A 24731-nucleotide genomic window follows, 5' to 3' on the forward strand; every position below is an offset into this window, starting at 1 on the left:
TGCGTCCTAACTGGGACGTCCTACTGGAAATGTCTTCTGTGTGAGCTGGTGAGGCTGTTAGATCGTCCCGGGCCCCGCACACTGCTGACTTCTCTTCTGCTGTCCCTGCTCTGCAAAGCTGAAGGTAAGAGCTCTCACTCTGCACGACACCCCCTCACTGTTTATCGCTGTCATGTGACACTGGACTGGAGTGGCGCTCTATGAAAGACTGCAACATTTGTGGGGAGACAAAACAATCAAAGTTTGCAGCCTCAAACAGGTTGGATGATAGTGTAATCATGCTGTAAAACTACACTTTAAGTTGAGTTATGAGTTTGCTGAAGTTGAACTTTCAAATGCTGCTATAAAATAAATGCACATTTCTTTGTCAGTTGCTGTAAATCAATTTAAAAACGCTGTTTCTTCTTCTGCCAGTCTGAAGTGAACCAAGCAGCAAAATCTTTACCACACACATTTCACCTGCCATCATCTCAAAACTCAATCCAGAATTGAAAATTCACACTTGATTACCTGCAACAGATTCTCCAGCAGCTGCCTGCACCGCTGTCACTGGTAATCTCTCAATTTTCCACCTAGTTTTCCCACTATTTTTTTAAAACTTACTTTAAAATGACTGACATGTGGTTTAAAATGCAGCCACTGTGGCCTCAAACCTCAGTGAACAATCTCCTCTGTTATTACTGCTTAAACAGCTGCAGGGGAAAAAACTCCCTGCAGGTAAACAAGCTGTGATTATGAGGATTCATTCTCTGTAGAGGTATTGTGTGCCACATCGGCAATAGGAGGAGAGGGAGGAGGAGGAGGGGGGGCTGTGGTTTAGGGCTTGGGAGAGGAGGGAGATGCAGACGGAGGCCTGTATGTTTTTTGATTTTTTAACAGTTTCAGGGATAATTATCTGCTGCCAATTAATTTTTTGTAAAACAACTAATTCGTTGTCAGAATTTAGTCTGGATGCAGAAACTGCTGCTGTCTCTGTTTTTGGAGAGTTTAAAGTTTTGTACGTCTGTTTCTGCAGAGTTTTTAGAAATAGAATAACTGAGCAGAGAGAAAGAAAACAAAAAAGAAAGAAAGAGGGGGGAGAAGAAGAGGAGGAGGAGGAGGAGGAGTGGGGGAGGATGAGATTCCAACGAAGCCTGATAGAGCGTGTTTCTCCGATCTCTCCCTCCCTGCCTCTGTCTCCCTCTCCTCATCCCTCCGTCACTCCCCCTCCCTCATTACTCCCACCTAAAGGAATGCGGGTTGCCATGGCGATCGGTAACCAGCTGTTGAAAACGCTGTGTTAGTTCAGATGCCTTCAAGTGTCTGGATGTCACTCAGGCTCACCCACGGGGAGAGGGATTAGCAGAAAGAGGCCGACATTCTTGCACGCTTTGGTTGTTTTTCTTGGTTTGGCCTTTAGTTTCAGTGGAGAGAAACATTATTGCTGCATCATTCGGGTGTCGACAGTTCGTGTTTGGCCCCCCGGCACAAAGCAGCAGCATGAAGAAATGGTGTTGAGCTGCACAGAGCCCCAACCTCAACATCATCCAGCAGCTTTGGGATGAGCTGGAACAGCGACTGTGAGCCAGACCTCATCACCCGGCTTCACTGCTGGGCCTCTCTAATGACGGTGTGGCTGAATGGCAGCAAATTGTTTATGGGGGTTGTTTCAGTCCAGTCTGACGTGATACAGATTTTTCTCACTGTTCTTCGATTCTGAACGTATAAAGTTCTTGTTTTCGTCACACCAGTCGAGGATTTCTTCGAGCTGACTGAAGGTCAATGTGTCTGCATTAGTTTGAGTGAGGCAGAGACACAGCGTCTCTGGCTGCTTAATTGTTGAGGTGGCAGGTCTGGACCGAAGGGGGAGGAGGAGGAGGGAGGGAGGGGATGGGGAGGGGGGTAGTGGCGTTGCAGCTGAGGATGCTGGGAAATAGTGGGCCAGCTTGGCAATCTCAAGAAAACAGTAATCCCCCGACAGGAAGGAAGGATTGTGCTGCTGTCTGGGGAGAAAAACCTTGAGTTTACTGTCAGCAAAGAGAAAGACAGGAAGAGTCAAAGAATGAAAGAGGGAAGGAAGAAACAGAGCGACAAAGGCGGGAGGAGACAGTCAATTAAGGACTAAAAGCATAAAAGAGCAGGAGAGAAAGAACAAAGCAGAAAAAACAGACGTGACTGATGAACTAATTCAGGTTAAAGATGTGAGCTGCGAGATGCTTTTCGCATGTCATATCTGAATCAGGCAGCGGAGGTGGGACCATGAGGCTCCGTCCCTTTGGCTTCCAGCTCCACAACTTTTTACTTCAAACCAGACTGACTTCCGTACACACTGGCCTGCTCCTCTTACAGTGTTCACACAACAAGAAGCCTGAGAGAGCGCGCGACAGATGACAAAAGTAATCCAAACCACAGATTGAGGAGACTTTGCCTGATAACATCTACAAACAAGGATTAAGCCTTTATCTTCTCAGGGAGGCAGAGGAGGTCTGATGAAAGCAGCATCACGATGTACAAAAGCAGCTCCGTACCATAAACGGTAATAACGATAATGTAAAAAGCCACAGAGAAAAAAATGAGAGCAAGGACGAAAGCTAAGTGCACTCAAAGCCAAATAAAAGAGAGAGCAGAGCATCCTTTTCTACAGCGGTTCATTTCAGGCTCAATAGTCTGAAAGCAGTTTGGCCTCAAACCACAGCAGAGAACTCATCACAAACGACGTCAAAGGTGATCGAAATGAGAGAAACTGGATCAGGGTAAGGAGAGGTTCAGTGGAAAGGAACAAACACAGGGTCTGTGGAAAGGGGGGAAGGGGAAAACTGAGTCAGGTGACAAGAAACTCAGGTTACATATATCCTGACCTTTCTTCCCTTTTCTCCACTCTCCTCTTCTCGTTTGTGCTCTTTGTGTTTCCTGAGTGATAGTGACGACCGGTGGTCTCTCTGAAACTAGTCTTTGTCCCGGCAGCCTGAAGGAGTTTCTCTCTGGAGGGAGTTTGTCAGGTGAGGAGGCAGTTTAGATTAACAGGGTTTGATGTTAGAAAGACAGTCGCTGCAGGTCATTAATTTTACACATGAAACACTTAAAGCCATAAAGCCACATTCATGTCATATCTGTTACTGCAATTTTCTACTTGCAAGCTTCTTCATGACAACATCCAAGTTCTAATTTCTACACAGGTCGTCAATGCAAGTCTGTTATTAGAACACATATTCATGTAGATTGTTAGGCGGTGACCTCGGCGGTGTTATACAAATGTAATTATCCACCTTTCATCCTTTTATTTGTCCGAAGTGATGCACGCCACACAGCTGTTATTGAAGAGCTCACCATCTGTCTCTATGAGTTTATCTATAACAGTTTACACTTTCTGACAGTATTTTTACTAACTGACCACAAAGGGCTTAGACAGGCTTTACTGCCAGACTCAGATCTCTTGACAGGGTTTCCGACACCTGTTTGACCTTTCGTATACCAAAATAAGAATGAAGACCAAATGGTGGAAGCAGACATTGAGCATCGTAGAAGCATCTTGAACCTTGTCTTCCAACATTTCTTCATTGGGAGCAAGAATCTCTTAAAATGCTGATCAGACTCTTGCGCCTCTTGTTTTGTCACAATCCTTCACCAGCATGAGGTTTGAAGTGTAATTGAAGCTGACAAGCGACCACTGAGAGACCGGCACCCTGCTGACACGAGGCCAACCAGGATGGCAAACGACCTCAGAGATCAACCCCATCATCGCAACTTCAAGTCTAGCTTTGTTAAATCAGAAGGAAACATCCGTCTTTTACAGCCGTGACACATCTGCCTTTTACATACAGTACACAGCATTTCATAAACCTGAGATTTTAAAGGTATTTCTTCAACTAGAACGTTTTTCCATCATAAAAATCTACTCTGTCTACAAGGCTCAAGAAAGACAGAGGAAATCAGTGTTCATTCTCAGGTCTCGCCACGGTCCTTTGCATGCCAGTGTTATTTGTCTGCACTGTTTGCTGGCAGACAGGCTGCTACAGGTTGTTTTTCCAGGCCGCTGGTTATGTCACAGAGAAGAAGAAATAGTTCCTCTAAATCTGCTCCCATTAAAGAGCTCTGAAACAGAGACAGAGGCAGAGACTGAAATGAGATTTCTGTATTAGCAGCAGTGCAGGTTGTTTTCCTCCATAGCGAGTTTACACTTGCTTACCTAACTAACCTCCCAAATTAAATAGATTTAAGGAGAAAAAGGGCTTCTTTATGAGCCTGAAGTTTCCCTTTTAGCCTCGGCCCTGTTTGATTATGAGAGCAGCTTTCCAAATAAAATAATTTGTTTTGCTGTTACGTCAGTCCGTCCGGCCTCCTCTTTCCTGCAGAGCGGAGTCGATTGACTCTCTGACCAAACAGGAATATGTTAAAGCGGACATACGACGGGAACACTGTGTCCCTCCAAATCAAATACTTACCCACACTTTTTGGAGATGAGACCGGATTTCATTTACCCCTCCTTGAGATCACATTGAGCTCTCACTCTCCGTCAGACGCACTACTTATACGTGGGTCAGAAGTTCTTTTTACGAAACTTCCCGTCACCTTGTTTTTTTGTGTTTTTTTCTTTTAGCTCAGCTCTTTCAAAGGCACAGAGAAGTTTCCTTGTGTGCAGGTTATTTGGAGACGTCACTGTCTGCGTCGTCTGCCAGGGTTTCTGTATTTTTCCACGTCCGAGCCTGCTCACGACTTTTCATCTCTGGACCTTCATGAACAGTGGTCGCCATTGTTAAAGTGCTGCCTCGCCTCTGCAGCGAGCACTGAAAGATGTGTATTTTCCTTTGACAGGTGGAACAAAACAATGCAACAGTAATCGTGTTGCTTTTTAATTTTCTTTTACAGACTGATTCTTTCTTGCTTAAAGGTACCTCAGTAGGAGCATCTCTTCTTCTGCCGTCACTCTTCTGCATTAAAATTCTTGTTTTTTTCTGACATCTCAGGTACCAGACACCCACATCAATGCACCAAACAGATTAGCATATCCATAATTTATTTTGTAGATTAACAGAACTGAGAAAAATCCACGAAAAACTCTGCTGTTAAATGTAATTCATACCTTACAGATGTATGGAGGACCAGAGAGGACATTACTAAAGTGATTTTTTTTTTCTATTATGGTTCTAAGAAATTGATTTCATTATCTTGATGTTGTGAGTTTAACTCTGCATTGTTCAGTGTAGAAGAAAACGATCCCACTTTGTACAAATGTGATTGCAGAGAAACAAAGCATTCACAGGGCAACTCTTGCATAAACTGTGCCTGCGTTAACACCATGAAGAAAGTCACTAGCTAACGTGGTCTCAGCGGTAGTGTGCACTCTAGCATCACAAGCTACATGGCAGCTTCACACATACTTTGACAAAGTTCCCTTTTGATTAACTGATTTATGCGTGACAATAAAAATACCATGCATTTTATTTGTTATAAGGAAGTTAGCATCCCAAATAAATCTGTGAAGTTGATGTCACAGTGGCTCCGTCCACATTTGCTATACAGTCTGTGGTTGCGTGTCAACGACCGGGTCGTGGACTACCGTTCTAAAGCTCGAGGTTGGCATTACTGCTGTGGCCATCTTGGTTTGCCTTAGCCAGAAGAGACCATATTTGGAGAAGTGGGTGGAGCTGCTATAGATAAGTATTGCCAGTGGAGCCCCCCCCTGCTGGCCATTAGAAAGAATGCAGCTTGAAAGTATTGGCGTCACTTTTCAGACCTGCAGGCTCTGTTCGCTTATTATACTGCCTATGACTACAACACATATAGTTTGTAAAATGCTTTATGTTAAAACACAGAACTTTCTCCTTTTATAGTATGGTGTCTGAAATCTATGTGAAATATTTACTCCGCTAAAAGTATATTAACAACACTAAAAAAGAAAGTAGAAAAATAACAATGACACCAGTACCTTTCAAAATAAAATGGTTGAATTACATAGCACATAACAGGTATTAGCTTGTTATTTCTATCTTACCTCACCAAATACAAAAAATACAAAACCCATCTCTTATATATCTGCATAAAAAACCTGTTGTGGTATAAATGTTACGTACATAAATAAATAAACGATAAATAAAGAGTATCATTGCAGCCGGACTTGCTCTTCAGTCACGTTCAGGGTTTCATCTGATGATAAAACTTGTACAAACTTGCTGTCAGGAAAGAATGCTGCATCTTATACAGCTGGATTACACCTTATTTCAAACGCATCAGTCATTTCATAACATGCATTTTGACCATTCTGAGGATGTCAACAGCGGAAAAAATCACCTACAGGTGAACCATCAGTGTATCATAATTTCTTTGTCGTCCAAATGGCGGAACGTTCTCGTGTTGCTTGAGGGTTCGTCAAGCAGCACATGTCAACACCCGTCACCTCGGGTCGACTGTTTGCAAACTTTCCCCTTTTCACTGCATCTGTCCAAACATGCCGTTCCATTCAGACGCTTCATGTCAAGAGGCCTTCCTGCATTTTTAAGGACACCCGGCAACCAGCCAAGCAAAGTGTTCCTCCACCCCCAAAATGTCAAGCTCAGTTTGCCTCAAGGCGGTGTTTTTGAGAGTCGTGGCATTCAGCTCCATTGCATCGAGTTGATAATTACTGCACATGCTGAAAGAACAATGGGGAAATTTTTACAATGTGTACAGTTCATAGAGAAGATTGGATAGTTTGGTTTTATTGATTCATTGTTGGTTTAAACCTGCTGCCCTCTATCCGAGGTGCAGGAATTCCAAGTATTCCCAACTCTGTTTTGTAAATCTTATTATCCCCCGCTGATCTCCTGCAGCGTGCAGTATTTTGTACAAACTGTGTCAGATCACTTCAGTCTTATTGCCCTGCATGAGGAATTTCCCTCTCAGAAGAGTAAAAACTCCAGAGAAACAAGAGGTACTGTCTGTTGTTGTGGGACAAATTCCAGTTCTTTTTGATATTAAGCCAAAAAATGCAAACAGCAACATGAAGTAAGCAGCGTGATTGAAATAACTTTGATCTTTACAGTGAACCTCCTGAGACACTTAAACTTACCCCTATATACCATATGTTCTTTGATGTTCAGAGGGTAGAGATTGTTTCTGGATGTTTGGGTGAAACTGCTCATTTCATGGAGGTGGAAAGGGAGATAACTAATAGAGAAAGAGGGTGGAAGACCAAGCAATGCCATGCTCCATTACCGAACAAAGAAGCCCTTATTCAGTCCTTCAGACGAGACATAATGAAGAAGGGGAAGCAGGGATAGAGAAATCATTTCAAGTCCCCAACAATGGATGCTCAGACGATCAGATGGAGATGAGAGTAGGAAAGACAGACAGGATGGAGGACTCATTGGGACTCTGCTCTCACGACAGCCAGATCTCACAGGAAGTGTGTGTCTCTGCAGTCACGTCTATGTAGCATGTAAATGTGACAAGGATTTGTTTTTGCATAAAATAAGCAAAATCTCTCAGTGGACTAAATCACAAAAATTAGACTCTGAAACAAGTTTGTTCTTGTGCATAAACAAGACTAGAAGAGTCTAGTGTAGTCATGTTTGCGCTTCACTGAGGCTGCTCTAAGCTAAATGCTAATATCTGCATGCTTACTTGGTCAAAGCAACAATGCTTACATGCTGATATTTAGCAGCCATAATGTTTATCATGTTCACCATCTTATTTTAGTGTGTAAGCATGCTAACATGTTAATTAGCACTAAACACAAAATACAACTGTGGCTGTCATTAGCATTGTAGGTATTTGGTCATTAACCAAAAGTGGAAATCTGTGAACAGATGATGGCGGTAGAGGAAATATTAAGAGATCACCAGAGTTAGTAAGATTAATCCTGAGGGGAACTCGTGATGGTTGTGTGAACCAACTTTCTTGGAAATCCATTCAAAGTTTAAATTCTACACAAAACCACACATGTCAGTGTTATGTAGATGCTAGAGTAAAAGTCCCTAGTGATTAGGATTCACCCTCTGGGGATCATGAATATCACTATTAAATTTTGTACTGATCCATCCAATAGTTGTCTGAAGAGTGGTGGACTGAGCTACTAGCCAACTGATCACATTGTCGTCTATAGAGCCATCCCTCTGGCCTTATTAAAAATCTATATTTTATCTTATCGCAGATGAAATGCAAATAAGAACCAAGAAATTAAATAACAAAATGTCAGGGACACAGTAAGATACAGTGTTACGTCATGACATACTGCAGTTTGTCCATCAGGGGGCAGCGACAACTTCATTTTTCAACTAGTCACAAGACTTTAATAAACAAATTTTAGGGACTGTTATCAAAAAGGTTTGTTGATGTCAAAAAAAATTGTTTGAACTCTCTAATTATGTTGTTGGTATCATTCTTCGTAAAGTGCTGGTCAGGCTCTGATTGTTCGTAAAGTTGTGAAAAACATGGTTGTGTCTGATTTAAAAAAACTGCTCCTTTGAGAGTTGCGGCAATTGGTTGAGAATATGATACTCAGATTGATTTTTTTTTTCTTACCCTTGCTGTGATTTGTCTGTATCTGTGTCCATCAGGAATCTGGGAAACTCTGTTATGCTTGTTTGCCTCAGAGGCGACGATGGGTAGAGTGTACAAGGCGAAGATCTCAGAGTTCTTGCTTATTAGGTCTCAATTTTCATTTATTTTTCATTTTATTAAAGGAATAAAACAGTTTCGAGACCTTTGATGCTTCTATTTTCATTCTTAGCTTGACCACATCAACACATGCAGCCTAGAAAAATATAGTATTATAAGCTTTTAGGTTGAGGCTTTTATTCAAATCACCTCAATTCACTACTTACACAGATGTCAGGTCAGAGTGGGAACTTCATATCTATCATGGTTTCCAAATGTAAATATGTGTTTTATGAAGCTAAATGGAAAGTATTTTTTTCAAAAAAGGAGGCTGGTGGAAATACGAAGGGTTAAAGTATGCGGCTTCAGGTCATGGAAAAACGTTGCAGTGAAAGGGTACATGAAGACAGGAGCTGTTTACACGCCTGTTTCCATACAAATGGCTGAAAGCTAAGACGACCCGGCCTGTTCCAGGCGGGTTTTTAAACCTCATTTAGTGCAATCAGCCCCTGTGCTCACTCTGATTTATGGAAGCTCCAGAATGAGAGAAAAACCCTTTCAGCAGGTGAAATTATGTTCTGGGAGAATCTGTTGAACAAAACCACAAACAGCCAAAGACAATTTCAACACGACCTGCCAGTAAACAAAGCAGACACTGAGGGTTTTGTTTGGGAAACTGGAAAGCTTCCATTAGCCTGTCGAGAGAGTTGTGTTACATGTTGTTGTCTTCAGACAGACTGCAGGGCTGCATGAGGGCAGGGCTGGTTGTTGTTGTTGTGACACACTAGACAGCAGATTTTCTTTTTCAGAAATTAATAAGCATGTTTCTATCTGAATCAGTGCTTAGTGAGTAAATTTATCATAGCTCAGAACTTGTTTTTGACACTCAAACACACGCCTGCACTCCAAAAGGAGGCTTCACCGAGCATGTAGGTGGTCCTCTGTTGTTGCTAAGTAGCAATAATCCTCATTTGTTGTCCTTTTGAGGCTAAAGACGCTCAATAAATTCAATTCTCAGAATGACAGTGGATTTATCTTGTTTCAGTCTTTGCATATTTTGTAACATGGACTAACAGCTGGTTAATGTGGTTTTGCTTAGTAACAATTTCTTTTTAAGGTGTGAATATGAGTGGCTCACCTGTCGCTCTTTGTCTCCACAGACTTTGAAGATGAGGGTGTGGATCGTCTTCGTCCTGTGCCTGGCTGGCTACGCCATGGCTGCTCCTGTAAGTTATACTGTGTGTGTGTGTGTGTGTGTGTGTGTGTGTGTGTGTGTGTGTGTGTGTGCGTGCGTGTGTGTGTGGTCTGTCCTCACGAGCATGTTCCTCTCTTTCTTTGTTTTCCTGAGTGTGTCTCCTCCTTCTCCTTTCCTGTCTGGGCATCAATTCACGTGTGAGAGTGTGAGTTTCCTTGCCTTTGTGAGTGCTTGTGTGTGTGTGTGTGTGTGTGCGTGTGTGTGTGTGCGCCTGATAATTGTGTTTTCTCATCCAAGAGCAGTTCCTGTCTATATCAACTTGTGGGTGTGTGTGTTCTTATTGCAAGTCTATAAAGATGCAATGTTTGCTTTCCTAATCCCAGTTGCTGCCCTGAGTGCACGCCGTAGATGTGTGTTCATGTGCATGTAGATTCAAAGTGTGTGTGTGTGCGTGTGTGTGCAATTGTGTGGGTGGACATGTGAGTGAGATCATTGTGTGCTTCTGACTTCCTTCACTCAAATTTTTCTGTGAGTATCCACAAGTGTGCGTTTACATGCAAAAACGATAATGGTCTCATGTATGTGTTTGTGTGTGTGTGTGTCTGTGTGTGTGTGTGTGTGTGTCCCAGACTGAGGAGGAGGCCATCGTGGAAGAGCTAGTAACTGAGGAGCCAGTTGTTGAGGTAAATCCAGATGTTCATCCTGTTTTAAAGTACACCATCTGCGATATACAAACTAAAAATGGTAAAGTAAATAATCTGGATAAACTGTTGGCTTGTTTACAGCCTGTCTGACTGCTTGTGGTCAGATCTCAGCAGTTATTTTTGTTGTTTGTTATTATAATTGATAGAAATAATGGCCAAAATCACAAAAAGCAAGACTCTACTTGTAATAAACCAATCTGTCAAGATTCCCTTATGTTGGTGTTACACTGTTTTTTTTTGGGGGGGGAAGCTCAACCCAAATACTTCAGGTCTCATCTGAGTTTGATTTGGCATCTGTGTTGTGATTCCTGAGCCAAGCAGCTGCTCAGAGAGATGATCTGATCTGTGATGGAGCTTTGGGCTTTCGACACTGCAGCCAAAGAAGTCCAGTGGTATTTGTCCATGCAACTTCTCGTGTGAACGCCCAGAGCTGAATTACTGAGCCTCGCAGATCCAGATTGTGGCTAACAGAGGCTTTTAGAGTCAGTGAGTCAGTTATCCATAATTCCAGTTGACATGACACCCCCATGTTTGAGGGCTTTTTGTCTTGTGGATCTTTTAAATGAAGTAATGTGTACTTTTTTACTCTCATAATGAGTTGTGAGCAATTCATCTGATGAGTGACTTTTACTAAAAATCAGCAAAAAGTAAATATAGTTTTGTTCCCATGTCTTTAATTTTTTTGGTGACCTTTCAGATTTAGTTTGGGATTTGATTTTGGGGCCCAGATTAAAATTACCTAAACAGTTATAAAGTTTAGAAAAGATGCATCATCTGGAAGAAGAAGAAGATGGAAGTTCCTCATGCCTGTGTCTCCTACAAACGCTTATTCTGTTAATGGTGGAGTTCCTCGATCTGGATATTCACCAAACCTTTCACTAAATTCCACCCAAATCCATTTGTTACGTCTTAGGCTTCTGACAAATCTTTCCAACAAACAGACGGGATGAAAACATGAAATCCTTCCAGCTCTCTCCTCGGTTGTGCCTTAATAGGGGCGATAAAAATCCCTTCATTGAAAAACGGTTTAGTCCTTTTCTAACAGAGCACAATGTCCTTCATAACCTGCTGTAAACAAACCCGAACTACCAAAATATCCCCGTGCAAACCTTTGGACTGAGCGTCCATGTGAACGTTTTATCATTTCCTGCTCCAGAGGTCCAGCGGGACCAGAGATCCCACAGCTGTTAATTTTAGCTGGCCGTTCTGCCTGCCAGCTGCTCAGGAAGCCATTACGTTTTTCATGGCTTCGCCACATGTGGATCCAGCTGCTTGTTATTGTTGGATATTATGATCTCGCTGCTCCCAGACTCTGTTTGGCCTTGAGGGAGGAACCTTCTTTAGTGGTGACGTTTCAACTCTTTTTTCAGGAAAACCAGGGATATTTAAGCGGTTTGGTTTAAGTGGATGTTGGACAGAAATAGACCAGAAGACTGTTGCAGGGAAACTGTCTGCGAGACCGAATTCAGAGAGTGCAATAAGAAAAAGCTTTACTAGCTCGGAAGCTTGACTGGAGAAACTGGCAGTTTCTTTCTTCACTCAGACTTTCTCTTCAAGTCTCACACTCTGATCACTTTGGACCTTTGGATCAGAATAAATTCCTCTGCATGTGACAGTCTGACCCCTGACCTCTCTTGTTCCCCAGGAGGCCGAGGTGGGGGCCAACCCAGTGCAGATTGAGGTCGGAGATTTTGACGAGGCCATTGAGATTGTTGAAGACGTCGTTGCTGAGAGTAAGTCCACAAGCACACATGCAAACATGTGTTTGTTGCATAGGATAGCATTGCATCGACTTACATCACTTCCCAAGAGGCTTACCCCAATTTAACCATAACCACTACATGCCTAATCCCCAAGAAAACCCAAGTCTTAACCCGAAAATTCAATGGTTTCGCTTGTGGGGACCAGAGATTAGTCCCCATATTGGTGGTAAGTCCCCACAATGTTGTCATAGCTCTCATAGCTATTTACAGTGAAAGAGCTCTAAAAGCCAGCTGTATGCTAGCAGACAGCAGCACCCAGCACCAGACACAGTCAGAGACCAGCTGGTGAACTCAGTGGAGCTTTCAGAGCCAGATGTTTCCTTCAGGAGCCGGTGGAGGCCAAAACAGAGCTAAAAGAGAGGGAATATTGGACTCCTATTCATCAGGTGGCACGAACACGACTCCACATGAAAGATCATGTGAAGAAGTTCGCCACATCAGCTCCAAAGGTGATGATATGTCAGCGTTGTATTTTAGCTGGTTTCCAGGTTTCAATGAAACCATTATCTATACACCGCTGAATCCTTTGCAGGATGGCTGGAGCGTATCCCAGCCATCTCTCGGGCGAAGGCAGGGGACACCCTGGGCAGGTCGCCAGCCTACCACAGGGCTACATATACAGACAAACAACCACACACACCGCTCATTCACACCTACAATTTAGAGTTATCAATTAACCATTAGCCGGAGAACCCGGTGAAAACCCACGCTGCACAGGGAGAACATGCAAACTCCAAACAGAAAGATCCCAGGCGGGATCGAACCAGGGATCTTCTAGCTGTCAGGCGACGCTGCTAACCAAATGCAAAATGATTAAAATTCAGATGCATTCAATCAAAAAAAGACCAGAAAAAGCCAGCATGTAAAGTTGTAGTTGTTGTAAAGGTGTTCACATCAATTTTATCTCCAATATACAGTGAAGTACAAATAAAAGGTGTCAAAACGATTAAGACTGCAGTAGAAATTCCTTAAAGGCTGATATGCATGCGGTCACCTGACCTCAAATGAACACCTGAACACAAATTTTTCAGTTTCAGTGACTGCAGGTATGAAATGTGCCATGTTGCTGCCGTACACATCGACCTGTTTGTTTTAGCTGCGTTTCGCTCGTCTGCCCTCCGGCTTCAGTATCTGGGTTGTAAGTTTTAGTGAAGCCTCAGACTGGCAAACCAAACAGCCATAATAACAGCCTGCGAGGAGCCGGCTGTAATTACAGGTTCCACCCTGCTTTAAGTGACACTAACTGAGCCACGGGCAACACCAGCGGCTGGAAAACAGTCCAACTCTACGAAGTGTTCGGGGCGAGATGTTTGGATTTACTCCACTGTTTTATTTCTGTTAGCACCACGAAGAATGTACATTTTCACTTCTCGCCCACCTCTGAGTGTATCTGCAGACGTCTGAAACTGTGTCCCTTTTACTCTGCATAACCTCCAGATCCTGCTGTTCACAGTTTACATTTTAACTTCTCTTTACTGAATCAGTCCTTAAAACTGTGGAAAGTTTTTATGAGGACATTGATGCTCCACAAAATCCACAAAACAGATGAAGGAAGGACAGAGGCACAGAAGGAATTAAGCAAGGACGCATGGAAGGATAGGAGGAGCTGTCTTCGTGTTAAATTAGAGGCTAAATGATCAGAGAAATGCAAGAAGAAAAAAAGATTAGGACACTTATTTTAGACCACTTTCAGTAAACAAAGTGGGAATCTAAAAGTGGTACACTGGAAATGCTTTTTAGCAACTTCAAGCATTTACTTGTCTCTTCTCCTGCTTCCTTCCACACTAAAGGAGCAATTATTTACCAAAGTGACAAATATCATATTTTTGAAGAGATTTAGCTTTGAGGTTCGTGTTCCCAGCTACACGTGGTTTATATGTGAAATAATCTCTAAATTACAGAGAAAACTATACAACAGTTGTTCACATTTAAGAGTCTCTTTAGTGGAAAAAGACTAAACTAAAAGGCCCCTCTGCTCTGCACCACACGTCTAACAGTTTGTTTTCCGTCTTCAACTTTAAAATCAGCATTTTTCCATCACTTCTGCTGTTTTTCATGAGGCAGCATTTCAGGACTGTAATTTTCTTCTTGACCAAACAGCAGCTAAAGTTAGGCACAAACTCATCGATGACAGCTGGTCTGTTTACTCAGTCATTTCGTCATTTCGCCAGCTAATCCTTTCATATGTGAATGATTTTATTTGAGTCTTTTGGCATGAAAACGCTGCAGCAGAGGACTGGAAAGAATTTGTCTGGATCGGCTCGTGGTGTCTGTTTGGCGTTTCCTGAGGAGCAGACCGTAACTCTGCTTCTGTGTTGGTGCTTTTCTCTCAGATCCCTGCCTGAACCACCACTGCAAGAAGGGAAAAGTGTGTGAGGTCGATGAGAGCAACACCCCCATGTGTGTGTGCCAGGACCCCTCCACCTGCCCCGCCGCTGAGGGAGAGTTCGAGCATGTGAGTTTCAAAACAGTCGCTGTAAATTCGTATTTATCCTGCGACAGTGAACTCATCACAGAGGGTCCCATTTGGCTGATCGTTAATATGAAGTGTCAAAAAACGCAGAAAGGATTGAGATGGTGTTTGTTGAAAAGTTATGAACCAACGGCGATATAAATACAACTTGGTGATCATATTATACAACTAATACACCAATAATTAAGAGTTTTACCTCAATTACCTCCTATTTACTACTTATTAATAGCAAGTCAGGAAGTTGTTGCACATGCACTGCAATCATTACCCAACCCTGAATAAACATAATGATGAATAAATGCTTTATAATGACTAATAAAGAGCCAGTGTGCTACTAGCATCCATGCTAATAAGCAACTTATCGGTGAATATGTGTATCTTAGTGTGAAGTGTTAACAAGGTTTGAGCTCAGTGTTAAACATACATTGAGCTGATGAAATAGCACACCTGTCCTGTAAGTGACACCACTCAGAAACTCACCTGTCTGTGTTTTCCTCCTCAGGTCTGCGGCACCGACAACAAGACCTACGACTCCTCTTGCCACTTCTTTGCCACCAAGTGCACCCTGGAGGGAACCAAGAAGGGCCACAAGCTGCACCTCGACTACGTCGGACCCTGCAAACGTGAGCTCTCCCACTCTGCTCCTACCGTTCCTGCTGTTTGCAGAGAGTCTGAGTTTACAGCAGCGTTCAGAAAGAGGGATTCCTAAAACTGCTGCTGCTGCTGCTTCATTTCTGGTTTGACTGCCTCCAACTCAGCACATAAATATTTTAACTTAATGGTGTCTGAAAATGACAGTAGATACTGAGGGTCCAGCTCTGTCCGGCTCTGATTGACACTGAGAGTCTGATGAAAGTGGTTGTAGCTCATGACGCACAACATTTACTGTGGGTGTAAAGTCCAGCAGATACAAACTGAAAGCACCGAGAGTGAATATCAGTAAAATGACGGCGTTAAACCCAGAAACTTATGGTTTGTCTGAGATTTGGTGACTGATGAACAGCTCCATAAAAACTAAACTGCTTCTTATTATTACAACTATTTTGAGTCACTGAGTTAATGAGTATGTTACCTCCACCCTGGACACACCCGCCTCGCATTTTTCAAATGAGGCAGAAAAAAATGTGCATAATTTAAAAGGTTTCAGGGAGAGAAAAATGAATCAACAGAAAATGAGTAGAAGCACCACAGGAATTTAAGAACAAATGTACTGAAAATAAATAAAAAGACGGACTGCCACCACATGTTGAAATTGTATACAAATTAAATGATAATTCACCAACATGCTAATAAAGAGAATCAGCTCAGAGCTAATTACAAATGTCTCAAGTCAAGGAGCTAAAAACTGAACTGAGAGGATCCGAAGGTGGATTGAATGAGCCGACACAGGAAAAAAAGTCTTCTCATCGTTAAACTGTAATCGTTAATCCACCACAGCCATGAAGGGCGGGTGAGAATGAGCGCGAGCTCACAGACTGAAGGAGGCGCTTCATCAACTGATTCTCCTAAAGAAAGTAAAAGAAGTGCATTTTTATCTGTTTGCACACATCGTTGTTTTCTGCCTGCGACGCTTATCAAACCACTCCAGCTGAATTCGATCTGATCTTTCGTCTCGGTTTCTGCATGTTGTTGTTCTTTATGTTGCTTGTTTTGATCATGCGGTTTCTGTTCTTTATCTGTTTCCGTCTGTTTGTTCACTATTGAGGGATGAACGTGTATCTTAAGCTCCTGAGTATTTTGTTCCCGCTCATCTGTGCGATAAGCTCGGCTCCCTCTCTGCGTGCTGTTAGCATAGCGTTGCTGTGACTGATGGGTGGCTCAGGCTGTTGTGTCTGCAGGCTGCAGCTCAGGGTTGGGAGGATCCGTCGAGACACGCAGGCTAAATTTCTTCCACTGTTCAAACTGAAACGCCAAACACACACACACACACACACACACACACACACACACACTCACTGTGAGGAGATGAGTCAGGGCTGAAGGGCTCAGATGGAGATCAAGGTGTTGCTCAGAGCACCAGAATAAAACAGGATGCAGTTTGTGATTTGTGGATATTTGACATGAATATTTGGATGCTGGTCACTTTTTGCTGTTAACTATTCCACCTTAATTTTTCATTGAACTTTTTCCATTGTGTAGTGGGCGTAACGGCCCTTTAAGTGTCTCAGCATGTGGGAATAATAATGATATGAATGAAATGAATAAATGAAAGTCTGCCTGCTTGTATTTCCTCTCTGCAGTCATCGAGCCCTGCATGGACACCGAGCTGAACGAGTTCCCCCTGCGCATGAGGGACTGGCTGAAGAACGTTCTGGTGACTCTGTACGAGCGCGACGAGGACAACAACCTGCTGACCGAGAAGCAGAAGCTCAGGGTGAGTTATCGTGGATTTACGGGACACGTCTGAGGTCCCGCTGTGGAACGTTCCAGTTTGGAAATTTGCGGTCTAAAATGTGAACCGTTGATAGGCGGCTGTATCGGATGCATTGTCCGGCCTTGGCAAACATTTTAGTCTCTGAGATGTTGTTTGGAGGATGTTCTCATTGAGTCCCACAACAGTCAGTACAACCTTTGTTAAAGATTTTACAGCATTTCCTCCAAATATAGACATTATTAATATACAGGACTCACTTTTTTCTTCTGAACAAATCCTCCTGGAAGAAATATACATATATCTATATGTAAATACATATTTCTAAAACATGACATTAACTTTTTAACTTTTAATTAGTATTATTTATGTTTTAGGTGCTCATAACACTTTAATTTACCTGCTGAATTGAGTGTATTTTATGTATTTTCTCTTGTGAGGTGACAATAACGTGAGTAAATCTTCCATAGATTTTGGATGCACTTCTGATAATGCGGCACATTGTCTTGAATGTTCTTGTTAACAAAGTGAAACACAGTGAAAGCATTTTATAAGACAGAGCGGTTCATTCCCTCTAGACAATCGTCCATTCAGCACGCAGCATTTCATGTGTTCTGTAAGACTTCATTATTTAAAGCTGTGAAAGGGGGCCAGCAGAGCAGAGACACTTCACACACAGAGGACTTCAACTGAACAAAACTTTGTTGGCGTCCAAGGTTCTTTGTGAGAGAAACGTGACATTAATGTCACAAATATTGAGATGCATTACAAACGTTGGTGGAGGTAAAGATGGTAAAGTGCACTGGTTCACCTGACAGACAGTTTTCATTACATTTAAAACACACAGACTGATGCTTGAAATGGCTCGTAAAGAACAAAGTCTGAGGAAATGTTTATGTGAGTGAAAAACACCTAAATCCCAGAGAGGTTATGGCTCCACTCTGCTGGATTTAACGTCCACACACATCTTTGGTAGAGCTTTAAGAAGAGTTGGAAAACTGGGCCGGACTGCAAACCTCCCAGAGCTTTTCCTTTTTAGTACTTTAAGACTCCAAAGAGCTCCCAACATCCAAACCATGCAGCAGGCAGGTTGCTGAGTTCATTTGTCGGTCCAATCTTTCAGGTGAAGAAGATCTACGAGAACGAGAAGAGGCTGCAGGCTGGTGATCACTCTCTGGACCTGCTGGCTCACGACTTCGAGAAGAACTACAACATGTACATCTACCCCGTCCACTGGCAGTTCGGCCAGCTGGACCAGCACCCCGTCGACGGGTACGTAGGATCCATCCGCGTTTCCATCCATTAGGAGCTATTTTGGACAAGATCCAGGTTTTATTCTCACGTGGTAGAGCCAGCACTTGTAAACTAAATTATCGGTGTTGCTCAGCGAGTGGTTGAGCTTCTGGCAGACTGGGAGCTGATTGGTTTCCAGTGTGGATGATGCAGCCTGTGATCTCACACCACAGCAGCTGCTGTCCACTTCATAACTGCTTATTCTGAAAAATGATGACGTGGCCGCCAGACGCTGAGCGAACCAGCAAGAAGCCAAATTCTGCACAGCTCACACCTCCAGAGTGAAGACAAATGCAAGTTTGTCCTTATTAATGCTACTGTGAAAGGTTTTTTTTCTAACTGACCCGTCCTCATGTGTTGCGTTCCACCAGATACCTGACCCACACAGAGCTCTCCCCCCTGCGTGCTCCTCTCATTCCCATGGAGCATTGCACCACCCGCTTCTTCGAGCAGTGCGACGCCGACAGCGACAAATACATCGCCCTGGAGGAGTGGGCCACATGCTTCGGCCTCAAGGATCGTGAGTATCGACTGTGTGCATGAAGACGATCTCCAAACGACAGCGACAGTATTGGTTTGCCCACAAATATGAACCTCTCTTTTCATGAGAATCTCAAGATGAAAAGTCGGTTTTGTCGTTTACTGTGAAGAAAGATACGAGGTGCCGCCAGTATCTCGCATCTTCTTCTTCTTCTTCTTCCTGGAATACGCTTGCTGTGACATTTCCGGCAGCTGTAGTCAAGTCTGGTTGCAGGAAATGAAAGAGGTGCAGCTCAGGATTATTTATTATTCTGTTGATGTTACGTTTTAAAAAAACACCAGAAAAAAAGGAAAATGTCCCAATGAGACATCTTCAAATTTCCTGTTTAGCCTAAAACCCAAAGATATTCAATTTTTCTATGATAAAAACAGAGAAAAGCGGCAAATTCTCATATTTCAGAAGCTGGGACGACAGAATATTTGACATTTTGGTTCAATACATAACTTTTCATATTAGTCACTTATCAGAAGTGTAATTGTGTCAGTCATGTCCTTCAGATTCAAAACGTGAAGGTCCTCAGTCCCGTCGTTTGGCACAAAAACAGTTGTTAAAAATATGTTTTGGGCCAAATTTAAGGAGACGAATGCATTTAGTACAAAACATCACGTTTTTATCTGCCATGCTGAGCTACTTACTGGAATAATTCATTAAATGTTCAGAATTTTGACAAACTGTAAGAGTTCACTGTCATCCACGTCATCCAAAAGATTTTGGATGTTTTTGTTTTCTTAATTCATCCATAAATACTGACCGTCATCGTACCGGACTGTCATCGTACCGGACCGTCATCGTCACCGGACATCATCGTCACATGGTTAACGCAGTGAAATTGTTGCAGTTTCCTTTGGTTTAGACACCCAGACTCCTCGGTGAGGTTTAGGAAAAGATCGTGGTTTGGGTTAAAATAAGGACGTAAGTGTTAAACTGAGTCGATGTTGACTTCATGCGGGACACTGCCAGCAGCCTCCTGGGTGAAAGTCCTGCGTTTGTCCTCCAGATGTGGACTTTTTGCTCTGCGTCACCTGACATTGAGAGGAAGCCACTGGAGTTCGCAGCCTAACAATAAACGTTAATACGGGTGGTAATAACCTGCTTGCACAGACGACGTGTGCAGCGGTTTTACTGGAGAGGACGGGCTGACTGTTTACTGATTCAGTAATGCTGTTTGATGAAATCAGGATTGCCACACTGACTGTTAGTCTGTGCTGATGGATGTTTCGTGTCTTTGTGTTTGCAGAGGACGTCGACAAAGACCTCATCGTCTAAGCTCCCCAGCAGCAGCAGTATGACAACTCCTAGTCGCTACTAACGGGACAAGGTGCTGATCCCTAAGTTAAAGAAATCACAGTAACGGTGCTAATTGCAAATAATTTTTTATTTTGTTTTTTTAATAATGACCTTTCCTACCTATACCACTACAAAAAGATTACAAAAGAAAAATGTGCACAGTCTGTACTAACCATCACATGTTCATGCAACTTTGAATTCTCTTGTTTGTAGAACAAAACTCCCAGTTAAAGAAAACTAAAGACCTCTGATGTAAATGTACGTTGTTGACATTATTATATATATGCTATGATTTGTTCAGGGCATTAATTGGACGTCAATTTGAAACATTACCTTGAGGAGACTAAACTGTAAAGTCAAAAATAAAGTTTCTAAATAAATGCTCCCTCTGCTTGCTTTCTACAAAACATCTACTTAGTTTTTGCACTCTTTTGGTGGTGGACTCATTTTTTTTGTCATTTTGTGTATTTTGGTTTTTGATCTTTTGCCTGCTGCTTTAAGAGTTGTTCATTTTTATTTTCCATACAGATTCTGTGTCCCAGACGAGGACGTGCGTGTACTGATATTTGAAACAATAAAGAGGATATATTGTTTGGACGTTTAATGAGGAGAAAATCTCGCAGGCTGAGAGTTTTTCTCATAATTAACATGTTTCTACTGACACTGAGAACACGACCGAACTCTTTCCATCAATAAAAGACTATGAAAAGATCTTGAAATCTCTGCATGCGTTCATATCTGCGTGTCTTCCTCCTCAGAGAAGGAATTTTTGCTGAGATGATCTGACAAGAGAGCAGCGTGGCTCCACGAGGACGCCACTTTGTTTGCGAGTAAGACTCGGCCGTGTTTCTTGAAAAAGGATCTAGTGTCACATTTCTTTCAGTCTCAGGCGCTGAAATATAAGAAGTCTCTTTATAAGAAGCTCTCGTCTCATCTTTTTTGGGGTATTATGAGCCTCTGAATGCTGCCTTTGTGCAGCAGTAAAGCTTTCAATCCTTTCCTCGTGAGTCTAATTGGAGTCCATGAAAACAAAGTTAACAAGCTTCTAAAACAAGCCTCTTCCTCCTTTCCTCCTGCAGCAGGTTTTCTTTTCTGCTGTTTTTCTCTCAGACATGATCACTGAGGGTTGCTATCGGTTCCCCTTGAGAGACATTTCGAGTTGCTTCTGCTGCAACACTGATGACTCCAGATGAGAGAGTCAGCCAGATGTCTAAAATGCAGAGGTTGCAAATTTAGGAGAGGAGGTCCTGCTGTTATTTTTTTTCAGAAATTCAACTAAATCCAAAGTCTTTCTCCTTGTTAACTGTTCGGTTCAGTCGCAGTCTGACAGGTAATCTTTTGGAGTGTCACTCTTGCAGCTGTGGTAACACCCGGCAGGTCGGAAACTGCATCACACACACAAAAATCGCGATCCACCGCACAGATCCTCAAGAGATAAGTGACAATAGATGTCAAATCTCAGTCCTCAAGCCTCCCACCCAGGATGCTTTCGAAGGTGAAGGACAGGAACTTGAAGCTCTGGCCTGAGTAAGACTTGTTTTGGAACCAGTGCAGCTGCAGTGCAAGCAAGAAGGCGGACAGAAGACTGGCAACTGTGAGAACAGCGAAGAAGTGGAAGACTATGGCCAGAAGGAAGAAGCCGCCGAGGCTGCTGGAAGAAAGGCTGATGTGCATCACCATAGACCACAACACCTCTGACAAGAGTGCATGAGCCAGACTGAGGGGCCAAAGCCTCAGATAGGAGTCAGAGCTGGAGATACAGCCCGGGCAGTGAGACACATCAGCTGTCTCAGTTTAAGTCTGTATGTTTTTTGTAACATTTGGGCTCATGGCACGTTAACAGCCCTCCTTCAGGACTAATCTGCTCGAGTTGAAGGACCAGGACCAGACCAGGACCAGATGTGACTGGTTACCATGCTCCTTTCACATCACATGTTCGTTCAGTATGTGAACCCGGCTGCCGACCGTCGCTGCCTGTGGTCTTTTCATGTTCCTCATCAGAGACTCGTCACTTGTCATAGAAAATGGTTAGCAGGCATCTGTGGCGCCGTCGCCTTGTTTTTAATGTGTTTTAAAGGTTTCTAATCAGACAGAACATGAAAACATCTGAGTGGATGAACTGTAAGGACCTTTAAAGCAAACCTAAAGCCTAATAAAACAAGTCTAGCATGATTAAAGAGACTGGAATAAGCTACCGTTCTATTGGTCAAGGTAAAAACAGGCGTTCTCATGCATTTTCCCTATAAAATAATGTGCATTCAAAGCTGCAGAAACAATGATATTTAGCATTGTGTACAAATGTACTTTTGGAAATGTTACTTTGTGGCTTGAACTCAGTCAAACACTGAAAAAGACATGTTAAAAAGGTTTAGAGATAAATGTTTTGGATATAAACATACAATATGTGTGCACTTCTTTCTTACAAAACCCACCAAAGCCTAAAGAAAACATACGCGGTATAAATGTGCGTGAAAAGGGGACGTTGAATGAGGCAAACCGCAAGAACATTTTGTTCAAAACAAAGCATGAGCTGTAAACAGTATTTCCTGTATGACTACCTTACATGGCTCACGTGTATGAAGTCCCCTGGCTGTGGGTTTAAGTTACTGAGTTTCACGAAGCTGCTCATGGTCCCCTGGGAGACTGGAGAGGGAGATCTGAGCGCCCTTTTACCATCCCCACCCGTTCATCCAGACTCCAGTGTCAAGAATGTGAAACAACAGCCGAGCCTCGTCCACAAAGACCAAGTCCCTCCTCTCAGCCACAGCAGGGAAAAACGCTCTCAGCTTCCTCCTTCACTTTCTGTCCCCATACAGACGCTGAGAGGCGGAGGAAAGCAGGTTTTCCCTGTCTACAAGCCCTGCTTCTGGAAGTTATCGAGGGGAGATGTCACTGCAAACACTTTAAAAACTCATCTCAGTGACGCTCAGACACACACCAGGTCTCGCTCTGAATCATACCTATAGACATGTTGATCTTGCCTCTTCTGGTTGACGGTGCCAGTAAATAAACAGTGAACCCGCAGTGACACATTTCACACCACGATGACATGTTTCATGCATCAGAGTCAAGAATAAATAGTCCATTCTTTTCTGATTTAAGCGAACAGCAGTCTTCCACACAGCCTTCTGTACCTGCATGTAGGCAGATTTCAGATCTAAAGTCAGATCAGATCTCAGATCATCTGATGGAACCAGAGGTGGAATTGATTCCATGTCCGCTGACTTTGAGTTCACTTATTTAATATTTATTAATTTATTTTTGACTTTTTTACTGAAAATTGAAAATATGCATCATCTGTTCTATTGTTAAAGCTGCTAAATGGCAAAGACAGCAGCTCCAAAGTGGCCCCAAATGCACTGTGTATCAGATGGTTTAAGGCAATTCAATTAAGTTATTTGGCAACATTAAATAGCATTATTAACTTGATTGATAAGAGCTTTAAGGCAGGTTCTGCATTATTACCTGTTTTTCAGAGCAACCCTGCGTAAAAAGGGTGTTTTTATTCAAATTACCCCCAAACAGGGGCCTACAGCAAATGTTCTATTCTATTCTATTCTAGTATAATATACATTGTTGTCAACCAGTGTTTCTGGGTAAAGATTTGAGAAAACACTGTTTGAATTAAGAAAAACAACTTGTTTGATTTATTTATTACTTTTTGAAGATACTTAGGTGTGTTTGTCTCCCAGTGCACCGACTCCTTTGTTCTATTCTAATGAGTGTAAAGCTTTATTCTTGACCTTCTGGTTTGACGAAGCCCAGCCATGTGGTGTGGTTACACCTGGGCCAAGGGGTGAAAACTGAGCAAACTCCATGAAGACCATGAGACGCAGATGAAAGCTCGTAAGTATCAGAGTGCTCAGGCACAAGGAGGATGGACTCAAATGCAAAACTTGTGGACACTCCTGGAACTCAAAAAGAGGCTCGAAGCCGGTTTTAATAACAAAAATTCTCAATATACAAAATACAACAAAAGGTGTTCAGTGAAAACGGTAACTAAATGTAAACAAGGACTAAGTCGACAAGGCAAGATATTCTACAAGGTAGCGAGAGGGGACTGACGTGAACCAATGACAATACAAGACAATCTGGCACAGGACAGGAGAAAACACAGACAATATATACACGAGGTCAAGCAACAGGTGGAGACAATCAGGGTGGGGCAGACAATCAGACAGGCGGGGAACACACCAGGAAGTCAAGGGCCTAAAACGAGAGGAAAGTTGGATTTCACAATAAAACAGGAAGTGCAAGACACAACATGACGCCAGTGAACAAAACCTCAAACACGAGGAGACATGACAGTAAGTGGACATTGAGTTCTGATTATGTTGTCATAAAATATTTAGTTCTACAGTGTCAAAGTCATTAGAGAGCCTGTAAAGCCATGACCAAAGAGCCTGAACACCTGACATAATCTACAACATGTTGCAGTTTGTTGCATTTTGCCTTGTATTTAAAAAGTTGACAGTATAGACATGATGGACAGAGGACAGACACATGCATTTAACTCTTCTCCTCTCTGACACAACACTCAATGATAACAAC

The 24731-nt window shown here is 42.7% G+C and overlaps 1 protein-coding gene across 2 annotated transcripts; it reads left to right on the forward strand.

Moving 5' to 3' along the window:
- On the forward strand, positions 1–20892 carry sparc (secreted protein, acidic, cysteine-rich (osteonectin)). Of its 2 annotated transcripts, none has more exons than XM_041943788.1 (10): positions 1–124; positions 9714–9779; positions 10378–10431; positions 12098–12185; positions 14549–14670; positions 15191–15311; positions 16929–17062; positions 18183–18331; positions 18724–18872; positions 20131–20892. In XM_041943788.1, the coding sequence occupies exons 2-10, from the start codon at positions 9723–9725 to the stop codon at positions 20157–20159; spliced, it is 903 nt and encodes a 300-aa protein (XP_041799722.1). In that variant the 5' UTR covers positions 1–124; positions 9714–9722; the 3' UTR covers positions 20160–20892. The 2 variants fall into 2 exon arrangements, with proteins under 2 accessions (XP_041799722.1, XP_041799723.1); XM_041943789.1 differs by lacking the exon at positions 1–124 and adding an exon at positions 2960–2978.
- The last annotated feature ends 3839 nt before the right edge of the window (positions 20893–24731 follow it).

Source organism: Chelmon rostratus, chromosome 9 (assembly GCF_017976325.1).
Source record: "Chelmon rostratus isolate fCheRos1 chromosome 9, fCheRos1.pri, whole genome shotgun sequence".
Taxonomy (NCBI): Eukaryota; Metazoa; Chordata; class Actinopteri; order Chaetodontiformes; family Chaetodontidae; genus Chelmon; species Chelmon rostratus.